Below are 12,603 nucleotides of genomic sequence, written 5' to 3' on the forward strand. Positions count from 1 at the left end.
TAGGTAGCCTGAATAACGGCTAAAGGAAATAAATGCGCAACTCCTAACCACATTTCAAACAAAACAAAAAAAAAAAATCAATTTTACTGCAAAACAAAACAAAAGTCGAAAATAAAAATAAAAGCTAGACAGAGCAATGGACCTCTTGGCTTAGTGGTGGCCTTTAGCAGCACTGGATTTTAAGAAATCCTCTGAATATTTTTGAATTGTTCACCAACCTTCTAAGTAAGTTTCCTCAGCATACCTTCTCCTTTATATATTTTACATTGTTTAATAATCTGCATTTTCCAATTTCACAGAATCACAGAATCATAGAATTGTTAAGGTTGGAAAGGACCTCTAGGGGTCATATAGTCCAACCCCCCTGCACACGCAGGGTCACCTAGAGCACGTGGCACAGGGTGGCATCCAGGTGGGTTTTGAAGATCTCCAGAAGAGATTCCACAACCCCTCTTGGTTCAGTTCCAGTTCCAGTGCTCCATCACTCTCACTGTTAAAAAAAAATTCCTTAAGTTCCTGTGGATTTTTTGATGTTTCAGTTTGTGGTTGTTTCCTCTAGTTCTGTTTGTGGCCACCACTGAAAAGAGGCCAGCACCATCCTCCTCACTGCCTCCCTTGAGGTACTTATAGACACTGATCAGGTCCCCTCTCAGCCTTCTCTTCTCCAGGCTGAACAGGCCCAGTTCTTTCAGTCTTTCCTCATAGGGCAGATGTTCCAGGCCCCTGATCATCCTTGTGGCCCTGCGCTGGACTCTCTCCAGCAGCTCCACATCCCTCTTGTACTGTGGAGCCCAGAACTGGACACAATACTCCAGATGCGGCCTCACCAGGGCTGAGTAGAGGGGCAGGATCACCTCCCTCGACCTGCTGGAGACGCTCTTCTTAACGCACCCCAGGATTCCATTGGCCTTCTTGGCCACGAGGGCACACTGCTGCCTCATGGTCAACTTGTCGTCCACCATGACACCCAGGTCCCTCTCTGCAGAGCTCCTCTCCAGAAGGTCGGTCCCCAGCCTGTACTGGTGTCTAGGGTTATTCCTCCCCAGGTGCAGGACCTTGCACTTGACCTTTTGAATTTCATGAGGTTTTTCACTGCCCAGTTGTCCAGTCTGTCCACGTCCCTCTGGATGGCAGCGCAGCCCTCTGGGGTATCAGCTACTCCTCCCAGTTTGGTATCATCAGCAAACTTGCTGAGGGAGCACTCTGTGCCTTCATCCAGGTCATTGATGAATAAATTGAACAGGACTGGACCAAGGACTGACCCCTGGGGGACCCCGCTAGCTACAGGCCTCCAACTAGACTCTGCACCGCTGATCACCACTCTCTGGGCCCTGCCATCCAGCCAGTTCCTAATCCCCCTCACTGTCCACTCATCTATCCCACACTTCCGGAGCTTGCCCAGGAGGATGCTGTGAGGGACGGTGTCAAAAGCCTTGGTGAAGTCGAGATAGACGACATCCACCGCTCTCCCCTCGTCTATCCAGCCGGTCATTTCATCATAGAAGGCTATCAGGTTAGTCAAGCATGATTTCCCCTTGGTGAATCCATTCTGACTACTTCTGAGCACCTTCTTATCCTTCACATGTTTGGAGACAACAGTCAGGATGAGCTGCTCCATGACTTTTCCAGGGATGATTTGCTATGTTGATGCTCATCTACAATGTCACTTAGCTTTGCCACATGCTCTAGGTGTCCCCACTGGAGCAGGGGGGGTTGGACTAGATGATCTCCAGAGGTCCAAACCAACTTCAACCATTCTGCAACTCTGATTAGCTGTGTTTACTTTAGAGCTCAAGAAGGGAATTTTCTTTCAAATAAGGTCCTAACCTTTGACATTCATCAATTAGCTGTGGTGTTAGTAGCAACTGAGAACACTTTTTGCCACCAAAGCTACGTGGGCTTCTTCACTCTTTAAAGCAAGGCGACAGTTCACGTTTAGGAATGTGGTTTCCACTTGGGAAGCATCCACCATTTCAAATAAAACGAGGCCCTAATGTAGCATACGTATGAGTAAGGCACGAGTACTTCTCCGGTCACATCCTGAGTGTCTCATGTTTAAGACAGACAATAAGATTAACTATTATGTCCTCAGGCTGTTTGCTGCTCTCTCATGCACCTCCTCTAATCTTCATACTCAGAGACCTTGTGTTCAGCCCAGGTGAGTAGCAGAAAATAACGAATTATCCCAGTAGGGTGCAATAGCTGTGCGCACTCCCCTGCGTGGTTGGAAATAGAAATGTCGCCTCATATGTACATTAGAAAAAAGATAAAGTGCCTATTTCTGCAGGTTCTTCCTTGCTAAGAGAGAAGAAAAAAAGTGTCAGAGAAGGTATCTGAATGTGTTCAATAAGAAAAAAAAAAAAAAAAAAGAGGTTCCACCTTTATTTATGCCTGATACACAAGACTTGCATTCCTGCTAGTTCAAATGAAGTACATGTATGTAATTTATTGATACATATTAGCACATGCCTCTTGTGAGACAGATGTGATTTATGAGATTTTCTGCACTTATAAGTAAATGTGGATAATGGATGGTAAATATTTGATTTGAAATGATTTTAATGATTTGATTTTAAATTTTAAATGATGCATTTACCACCTTCATTACCAAATAACAGCTTTCAAGGCTAGGAATCTAATGGCCTTACCAAGACTAGTAGCTACTAAAGCACATCAGCAACACTGCAGACTCCCGGAAATATTCACTACTTCAATGGGAATCAGTGTAGTGGCCTAATCTGCTGGGATGTAATTTACGTTATCTGCTAAAAAAAATTAGCTCCACTCCCCCACTACATCAATGGAATTTTAAGGACAGAATTTCAGTAAAGCTCTATCATTGATCTGTTGAACCCTAGGGATAGGAAATATTATTTCCAGCTTCTTGTGTTTCCCATGGCCTCTAAATTCACTAATAGTTGAGGGATCTGAGAAGCCAACTGTAGCTATGCCACAGATCTAAAGATGTGCAAGCAGCTAATTAGAATTCTCTAAGTTTTCTACGATAGTACAGACAAGTGACAACAAAGCTAAAAACAGGAACATTTCCAATTTCCTTATCCTATTCATCTATAAAATTCAGCAGCTGGCCTGGTGGTTAATCAGTCAGCACCATTTAGTTGCTGAAGTTCAAAGGCAAGAAAAGGGTAAAGCATATTTTTTGTGATGGGGCTCCCTAAGGAAATACGGGGTGGGGATCAGAAGAGAAGACAGATAAAGGATAAAATTAACTCCAAAGAAAGTTTCTTAGGCACAAAGAGAGTGTTTGAATGTGCCAACTACTGTATGGTACAACAGAAGGCCAAACCAGGAAAGAAGATGGAACCAAGGCTACCTCATGACTTAACTTTCTTACTAACTTCTGATTTCTCACAAATATACTCCATCCTCTTGGGATGTAGCAAAGTGTATCTTTGGAAAATTCCTTAAAAATAGGCCTTGCATGACCAAGTTCAAAACTGATTCCCATCACTTTTCTCCTAAGTCTTTCTCACTGCTTGCCTTGCAGCAACAATATAATTTCCTGGTATGAAAAAAAAATATCTGGGAAGAAAACGGGCAAGAAGAAAAGGTAAATAAATAAATAAATAAATAAATAACTCGGAATCGCCATGTAAGCCTACCAGTCAAGGACTGAACATAGAGAATGTAGCCAATCTACAATAAGGAGAAAATGAAGAAATTATTGAGTACTTTATGCCTAGACAGAATTATTTTGAATTATTTGCTGCCTAACAGTCCAAGTACAAACATGGTGAAATCAGACAACTGATACAAAGACAAAATTACAGTATGATTCAGTTAATTTGTAATGTGTGTTTTATAAAGAAGCACAGAAAGCTTAAAAGATGATGTCTGAAAAGATACGATGGGATCTATTTTTAAATATTATGAATAGCCAGGGGATGTTCTAGTACGGTAACGCTTTCTTCAATTAAGTAGTGATTGTGCATTTCAGAGGGCTGTGAAAAATTTATTCAGATTGTCTTCATTTATTACAATATTATATGAGACTGAATTGGTGCTGTGCTAGAATCATGTGGCAGGATTTCACCATTATTTTGAAAACTCTGTAGAGAGAGATTGATGGATGTTGCAAGAATCACGAGACACTTAATCCGAAGTATTCTTAATTCTTGCAAAATAGGCAATAAAACAACAGCACTGGTTACGTTGTTGTGTATCTAAAAGGACTGTATGGAAAGTTGGATGTTTTCCACACTACTGTCTCTTTGGAGCAGCTAACCTGCCACATAAACCCTCCTGTAACTGTGATTTCTAAAAATAAAAAATGGTGTTGTTCATAATATAGAAGCAGTCCAAACCACCTGTTTTCATGATGATTTTACAGTGGTGTTTACTGCACAAGATTATCTGAAAAACAAACCATGGGTTTATAGTCTAAAGCAAGATTCCTTCACCCTTAGCAACACTGAGAGTGCTTCACTGAAGTTAATGGAGCTACTTACATTTATAGCGAGTGCTGACAATACCAGTGACTGACAGGCTGACAGAAAAAAACAAAAAATTAAACATTTTCAAAAGCAAACACAAGCTCACAGCTCTCGCCAAAAATGGTTAACCAGAAGAAAAAATGTCTCTCTCCGGGAGTCTTCAAACACAGAGAAACATTCTGGAGATCAGTGGCATAACTTGCTACAAAACATTTTACTAGACTCAGTCCTGGGTGAAATTTAACTGCTTGTGACACACAAAAGATCAGAGTAGGTGGTGCCATGGGGTTTTTTGGCCTGAAAGTCTGTTAATCTCTAGAAAGCGATATACTGCTCAAAACAAGAACATCTGCTGCGAAACTAGGACATATGGAAATCTGTGTCCACGGAAGGAAAAGTAAAATAAACCTAAAGCACATCTATGAAGCTTCCCAGTCTGATTGCATGCATTTGGTTTAGAAATATGACAGAAACATGATGAGTGGACAAGAGACATTCATGTATCACTTGCAGACCATCTGTATCACCACTACTGCTATGCACCTTACTGTGGTCATCAGCTTCCCTGCTATCACATTCTTATTGCCATCTGTCTATCACAAGGCTAAAACATACACATACAGTAACAGAACTGCATAACAAGAATTTTCTCTTGCACTTTTGATCAGCACTTGCTGGATTATTGCTGGTAACCCCTGCTAGTAAGGAGGCGTGTTACACTGGTAATGTTCTATATGCCCTGCCTTCGTTTGGTCCGGGTGTTTCTAGGGCTTTTGAAAGGACTCTGTCATTCAATGAATAAATATAAAATCAGCAACTGATAGCACCAGTGTTTTGAATCAATAACTGAAGAAGGAAATGCAAGAGGCTTTCCTTCGTGCTACATTAAAAACTTGGGTACTTCCAGAGACTAATAATATTTGAGACAAAATCTTGAATTAAAAGCAATCAGTACATGGCAGGGTAAATTCTAAAGCCTATACAAGCAAGTAGGATATAAAATACGTACAAGGGACATGTCAGTATTTTGTCTTTCCTTTTCACTGTTCTGAACAGGAAGGCAGCATTTTCTGACCTGTTTTTGAGTGTAAGCTCCTTCTTGGTTCCTCAGGCCCCTCGATGGGTTGGTCAGCAAGGAAAACCCGTGCCTGCTCCACAGCACTGAGAATGGTTTGTTCCTTATCCTTCAGTTCACGTCTCAGGGCCTTTTGCAAAAGGAAAAAAAAAAAAAGCCATTTGTAGCTTGATGTTGTGAACAACAGACGTTATAACATTTTTTCCATTTTTGCCTCTCTGACCAGACCTATCCGCTGATGAGTAATAGCCAACGTTTAATTCAAACTGCAAGATAAAATTTACATTTTACAAAACAGAAATGTCAAGAAAGAGATATAGCATAGAGATTTTTTCTAAAATTAACTTGAAGAAGAGAATACAAGAAGGATGATGATGATAGGTGAGTGTTTTAAAACCAAAGGAAAAATATTATATTGACCTTATGGAAAAAAAAAAATTACAAGTTTCATTATTAGCATGATTGCTGATAGAAAACAAAAATCTGTTGTAGTGATCTCTTTTTTTTCGGTAGCTGGCATAAGAGAAAATTGGCCCAGTGAAACTTCAAAAGGTAATTTCACAACTGCTAATGAGAATTACAAAAGCACTTTACATTCCTTAGAAAACGCTGCCTCTTATTCTGTTTCATTTTTAGAAACATTTTTAAAACTGAGAACAAGTGTCATGAGAACGGGGATGATGAGAACACATTAGAAAAAGAAATTCTATAAAACAGCCTAAAATATTTTGAGCCTTGTACACAGAAGCAAGTTCAGTTTTTCTTAAAGACATTTTTCATGCTCCTGGAATTCAATTTCAGGATATTTTCTTCCCCAGTGCTTATGACTTTTTCTTTAAGAGTTAAGTGCAACTATCCTATTAAAAACAGAAAGTGTTCACGAGTCATCAGCTGTAATAATGTTTTCTATAAAGCATTTTATTCCATACAATTTAAAAAAGTATGCATTGATCCCAGACAGAAGGAATACGCTTTGCATGAATTATTTTGTATTACTTTCTACTTATTTGAATACAAAAGATATTTAAATATTAATATAGTGTACTGAAACTTTTCAAATTTTTTTACATCTCTATTTTAAAAAATAAAGTTTATTTACCGATAAAAGTCAGTCTCCATTCCAGCCCAACAACAGTAGCTAGTTAGTGGAGTTACAACACTATATAACAAGATGAACACTTTCCGCTAGAGAAAACACTTCCTAGAGAAAAAATAGGAGAGAGTAGAGTAGAAAAGGCTTCCGGTCCCCAGATGCCAAGCCATGGTGTAAAAGTGTTTGCAGCCATTAGCCAGTAATGATGGGAACGAGGAAGAGAAGTTCTGGATACCTCGCTCTATTTATGCACAAAAACAAAGTTGAGGAAACTTTCTCTAGAAACTAAATCCTATTTTTCTCCAGATTCCTCACTTGAGATTTTCCCTGGCAATTGCCCATTTCTTTGTCCCAGAAGAAACAGTCTTTTGAACAGAGGATCCTCACAGACATTATTGAGAATCGTTAAGTGACAACAGGGCATCATATGAATTTATTCATTGAAGAGGAAGCATCTAGAGCATGAAAAGCTCCACATGGATCCAGCAGAACTAGCAACAGGATTTCTGCCACCAGGCTTGTCTGCTACAAACAGTTCCAGATTGTGAAGAAGTTGCTGCAAAGCAGTGACGATTAAAGTCGGATAATCCTTCCCTGATTTTCCACCCAGGTTATTTTATGATTTCTTACCCACACACAGAAAGTAGGCGTTCTAGCTGGAGTGAAACACAACAAAATGCTATCGCTCTTCTTTCACTATTTTTCCATTCGTTTCTTGCATCACTAGCACTGCCCCAGAAATTCAAAGTATTTTCACTAGTGACAGAGCGAAGCAAAACGAGAAACACCAGAGTGCCCGGGAAGGCCTCAGCAGGGCGCTACGGAGCCGCTCGGGGCCGAGGCAGCCTGGCCCACATCAATATTTTGCTTTCACACAACGTACAGCAGAATAAAGCTCTTCAAAATCATCCGTATTTTACAAACCCTGAAAGTATTTCTCTGTGTAGCAATTTGTTCCGGGTTAAGAAGGAAGGCGGGAGGATATTACCACTACTGCGCAATTAAGGCTGCATAATTCTTTATTTTGATGCTTTTGGGTATTAGAACCCCCACAGATGCAGAATTGAACTGCAAACGTCACTTCTAATTTCAAAGGTTTTGCCAATTTTGACAGTACTACTTGTGAAGTAAATCCTTAGAGTAATCCCTTATTTTCTTTTAGTCCATGCAGCTTCTTAAATACTTGCAAAGCATAAAAGAAAAAGGAGGCAACAAGATCTTGAACCTGCTCGGAAATCCCACCAGTTAGCAATGACCTAGAGCAGGATCTGCTCAGCTGCCTCGCTCCTCCTTACCTACACATCAGCACGTTCCTCCCTTCCCCGGGGTGATTCTCAATCAAATCTCAACCTCTGCGGGACGCGGTTGGCCTCGCCTCTCTAACGAAGCCCTGAGTGGCCCTGGATTTAATTCGCTGTCCCCCATCCCCACCATGGAGCTGTCCAAACTAAGGACGACAACACCAAGATCAAGGCTACCCTGGCAATGAACAATGTAAGGACTTGGAAAATATATAGTTGTCCTGTTTGCATCTTCACCTCCACATCATCCACGCCATTCCTCTTTAATACCTCTTGACAAATAAATCTTTTAGCACGAAAGGAACTTTGCATATGAAATATTAATATTGAATATGGAATAATTTAGTAGTAAGAGAAAGAGTATCCTGAGAAAACCACAGGCTTTCATACATGTGCTACAGACACGAAAAACAGTTTCAGAAACAGCCAGTCAGATTAATGTATTTTCATTTTTTGTCTCTTTAGCAATACTCAATTTATTTTAATTTGGTTTGCTTTTTTTCCCTATCAGAGAAAGAGAATAGCAAGAGAGACATAAAGCAAGAATAATCAAGAATATCAGCCGTACACTCTCGACCTTCCAGAGAAACCTCTCTTCAAGAGAACACAAAAAAATCCACTATAATCTAATGCCTAGCTCAAATTTCTTCAGTTCTGAGTGGACTGAAAATAGGATTTCACTGGAAAAATCAGATCTACAAAATGCTACAGAGTAAAGATGAGGAAAAAAAAAAACCCAAAACATTGAGGAGCATTAAGGCTGTAATACTGAATTTTATTAGTGTATTAAAGATTTTTATCAAGAAGTGGAATATTGTATTTTGAAGTTTTATTTAGTTTTTCAAAAAATACCTCCCAAATGGCTTCTCAGAACGGACAGTCCTCTTTCACTAGAGACTTACATGACTCTGTCCCTTCATTCCCCCTTGTTTGTCAACCAGGAGTGAGTAGTTCAGCATTTCTAAAGCTTTTCACATGGCACAAGCTGCGCTTGCAGGAGAATTATTTCCTCTAGCTATACTTGAGCTAGAGGAAAGCAGAAGAAAATTGGCACTGAAGTTTGGGCACGGATTAAATAAAGTAAAAGCAAAAGGCTTTTGGACTTCGGGTGTTTGTCTTCATTTTGGGCCTTCTGAAGCTGCAATTCCAAAATCACAGCTAAGCTACCCAGTAAATGCGTAAATACATAGATGCAAATATTTGTTTTGAGAGGCACAGTAAGTATGCAGATGTGAACACAAACTGGAAACGAGAGCTCTGAGTATAAACGATGCTCCTCTATGTAAATAAAAATGCAGTGTATTGTAAAGACGTACTGGTCATACAAAAAGAGACTTGATGCAATTTTAGTTGTAATTCATACCACCGTATTTCATACTACAACCCTAAAGTGCACAATTATAATATGCTTTAGGCTGTGTTTTAAAATGCAAGTTTTACTTGTGTTCTGGAAAGATCCATGACACATTACCAAGTTAGATGTCCATCCTTTCACCAATTTCATTAGTAAATTCACTCTTAAATCCTACACAAGCCAGGACATAAGATTTTTTTAAAAGACTCACTAATTAGAAGTTCTTGAATCTCAGAAAAACAGAAAAAAAACCACTAAAACCCTAAGATTTGTCAAGCTGAAGCAGCGTCCCACAGGCTGACCTTTAATAACACTAACCAAGAATGATTAATTCAGAAAATCCTCCTTCTGGTCCCGAAAAACCTCTTCTAGTGACAGACAGAAGCCCACTACACCACACCCTGGAGATATTTAAGGCAGCATCCCACAAAGCAAGACCTGCTCAGCAGCACCACAGCACTCGCTCTGCAGGTATGAGGGACACCTTCCAGGCGTCTTGACAAAGAGCAATCCATGAGCTACATATAATCCTTCGGTCATCTACTGTTGATTCTCTTAGGGCACACAATCCCGGATTCAATAAATCCCTCATTTACTGCAATCATTAGTCAATGATTTGCTGTCCATTTTGATTTGTTCCTCATTCAGTAACTGTGAAACTCAGGGGGTTTTCCTATTACAACTTGGGAAATCATATATAATTTATTCTTGTACCAAGAATATCTAATCCGTATGCCCTTTCTTCGTTACTAAAGTCCATGATTTCTCATATTTACTCAACTCTTCTTCTTTCAAGCTCATGTTTTCTAACTTACTGCCTGAATTTATAAGCAAAGAATTTGCTAAACCAAGGCCTTCCAAGATTGTTTTTGGGAATGCCCCGTAACTAGAGCTTTCCTAGTCTTAAGAAATTGCAACGCTAGAAAAACTCTGGCCATTCATGAATTTTCACGTACTTCATTCAGTTAAGACTTGAAAATTATGTTTCAAGCATAGTAAGTGGGTTCGCAAGACTACATGCGGTCAGTTTACAGCCTCTTTTTTCCCCTTTTTGATAGGCTTGCATAGAATAATTAGAGGAGCAGAGCAGCTCAATGGTTTAACAGATGAAGGCAGAACTAATTATGCGCTATTTCAAGGAAGGGAAGACATATGTTTTTGGTAACTCCTATCTGTTTCTCACATTGTAGCTTTTTCAGCCAATCGGCAGCTCCAGCAGCTCTTCAGTCAGCTCATCCGTCAGTCATTCATCATCTTTATTCTGCACCAGGTGCTTGAAACACTTCTGTTATTTTTGTAGTCTAAATAGAAATGGGAAAATCATCCATAGCATATAGCAGGATGAGGAGAATGAACAGGATGATTGAGAAAAGAACTAGGAAAAAGATTGTTTATAAAGATCACTCAAAAACCAAGGTTGTGACTGAACCTGTGCCAACTGATGTATCATTGAAGAACGAATCAGAAAGATGCAAGTAGCAATGTTTAAAAACTGTTTCATCACACCAGACGCTACTTAGCATAACATACATTAAAACAAATTCAAAGTAAGCGTTTTGGTCTCTGGACGCTTCTCAGTTTTCTAACGCTCTTACCCCACCAAATAAAGTGCACATTCAAATAAAGAATATTTCATTTGAGATGGTGCATTTCACTCTGTATTCCTTTTTTCTTACTTCCCATTCCATCTAGATGGCAGTAGAACTGGGGCAGGGGAAAAGCAGTACCCCATCCGCAGCGCGCACAGGGCTTTGCAGAGGAGACCCAGCTCACAGCCTGACCTGCACCAGAATAAGGAAAGGACAGCAAAGATCATAGTGAAAGGAAGCTGTTTGCCTCAATAATAAATAAAATTGGAGCATTTCAGATTTTTATTTTAATGATTCTGAAAAAAAGATAGGGCTGGAAGGTGTATCCCACATCACTGACAGAAGACTTGCCAAAAAGGACCGAAGACGAGTGAATAGTAGGGACTGTGCCTTTCTGAACTCTAGTAGGGACTGTGCAACCCTCAACCCTCTCTCAGTGTGCTACCTGCCACTCAAACCCTCTCTTGCTGAATACAACCCAGAGCAGCCACACTCGGGTTTGTAAAACAGGAGGAAACGCAGGAATCAACCATGTCTGCACCAAACACATTGTTCCTCCATGCACAGGGAAACAAAGGCATCATCATCGAGCAGCAGAAACAGTCACAGGAATTTAGGAACCCAAGTGTGGGTAAAACAAAGAATAAAAAGAAAGCACTAAATTATGCTCACTGGTGATCCTTTACCAGAAGATGCTTGCTGAATTATGTTTTTTAAAAAATCTAAAATCATAAAAAGGCATTTTGAAACCTCTTTTGGATAGTTTCCACTTTTAGAATAACCTTGCAGAGACTTTGAAAGGACTCTTTGGGGTACTAAAAGAGAATCTGATACTCCATAATAATGGTAGAGAGAAATTGAATTTTAATACAGATGCCTTTAAATAAAAGGACATGACTGCATGCATTTCTTGCATTAAAGAATACACGGATATGCTTTTTCTTAAAGAATAAAGTAACCAAAAATAAAATAAATAAAAATAAATATAAATAATATATAATATTATATATTATACAATTATTTAATAATTTAAATATAAATAAAATAAATATAAAATAATATAAAAGCAGATTTCCACACAAAGTTGTTTGCCCAAAGAGAACATCTCAGCTCTGCAGGAAGGGCTGCTACAAGCCCTGCTTTCCCTGGAGGGGCTGCAGGATCTAAGTCCAACTTGAGGAGGGAACACACTGCTTAACTGAGGAAAGGTTACAAAGAAGGCACATAATAATGTGCACCAATATACCTTCCAGTACCAACAATGTTATGTTACTGGATTTTGTGAAAGCAGACTTTATTAACTTGCGTTCCTAGGTCAATGATAACCATGAAAATGAAACACGAAACGAAACCCTCTGCAGCCCTCAGTTGTTGCCAAAGTCATCAGAAGAGAAAAAAAAAAAGTTTTGCTGAAGTTTTCTAATTTTTAAAAATAAGTAATCTGAAAAGATCTCAGTGTTAACACAATTTCCTAGATGAATGAGCTGTTCAAGTGCTAAGAATCACACCCGCTCTGGACTTGTCCAAAAAGGTCAGTGAAGATCGTATTTTGATCGCTCTTGGGTGTGCTACATTCTTAGCACACATCCTCTGATCTTACATTTTTTTTTTTAATCTCTCTCCAAAAAAGCTACTTGCTGAATATTCAATACTTCGCATTTGGCTACACCTAGAGAGGTTTCCCCATTTTACGGCCAAGTTTTCTGCCTCTGAATGACAGTTCTGACACAGAACTAT

At 39.5% G+C, this 12,603-nt stretch overlaps 1 protein-coding gene across 1 annotated transcript in view; it reads right to left on the reverse strand.

The window, feature by feature from the left end:
• Positions 1-12,603, reverse strand: part of UTRN (utrophin) — a 303,290-nt gene that overhangs the window by 84,049 nt on the left and 206,638 nt on the right. Inside the window, exon 53 of the mRNA XM_088537058.1 lies at positions 5,530-5,659. Coding sequence (XP_088393184.1) covers positions 5,530-5,659 — 130 coding nt within the window. The remainder of the gene's footprint in view (positions 1-5,529; positions 5,660-12,603) is intronic.

This window comes from Tinamus guttatus, unplaced genomic scaffold (assembly GCF_059628265.1).
Source record: "Tinamus guttatus ecotype Peru unplaced genomic scaffold, ASM5962826v1 Tinamus_guttatus_pri_ptg000716l, whole genome shotgun sequence".
Lineage (NCBI taxonomy): Eukaryota > Metazoa > Chordata > Aves > Tinamiformes > Tinamidae > Tinamus > Tinamus guttatus.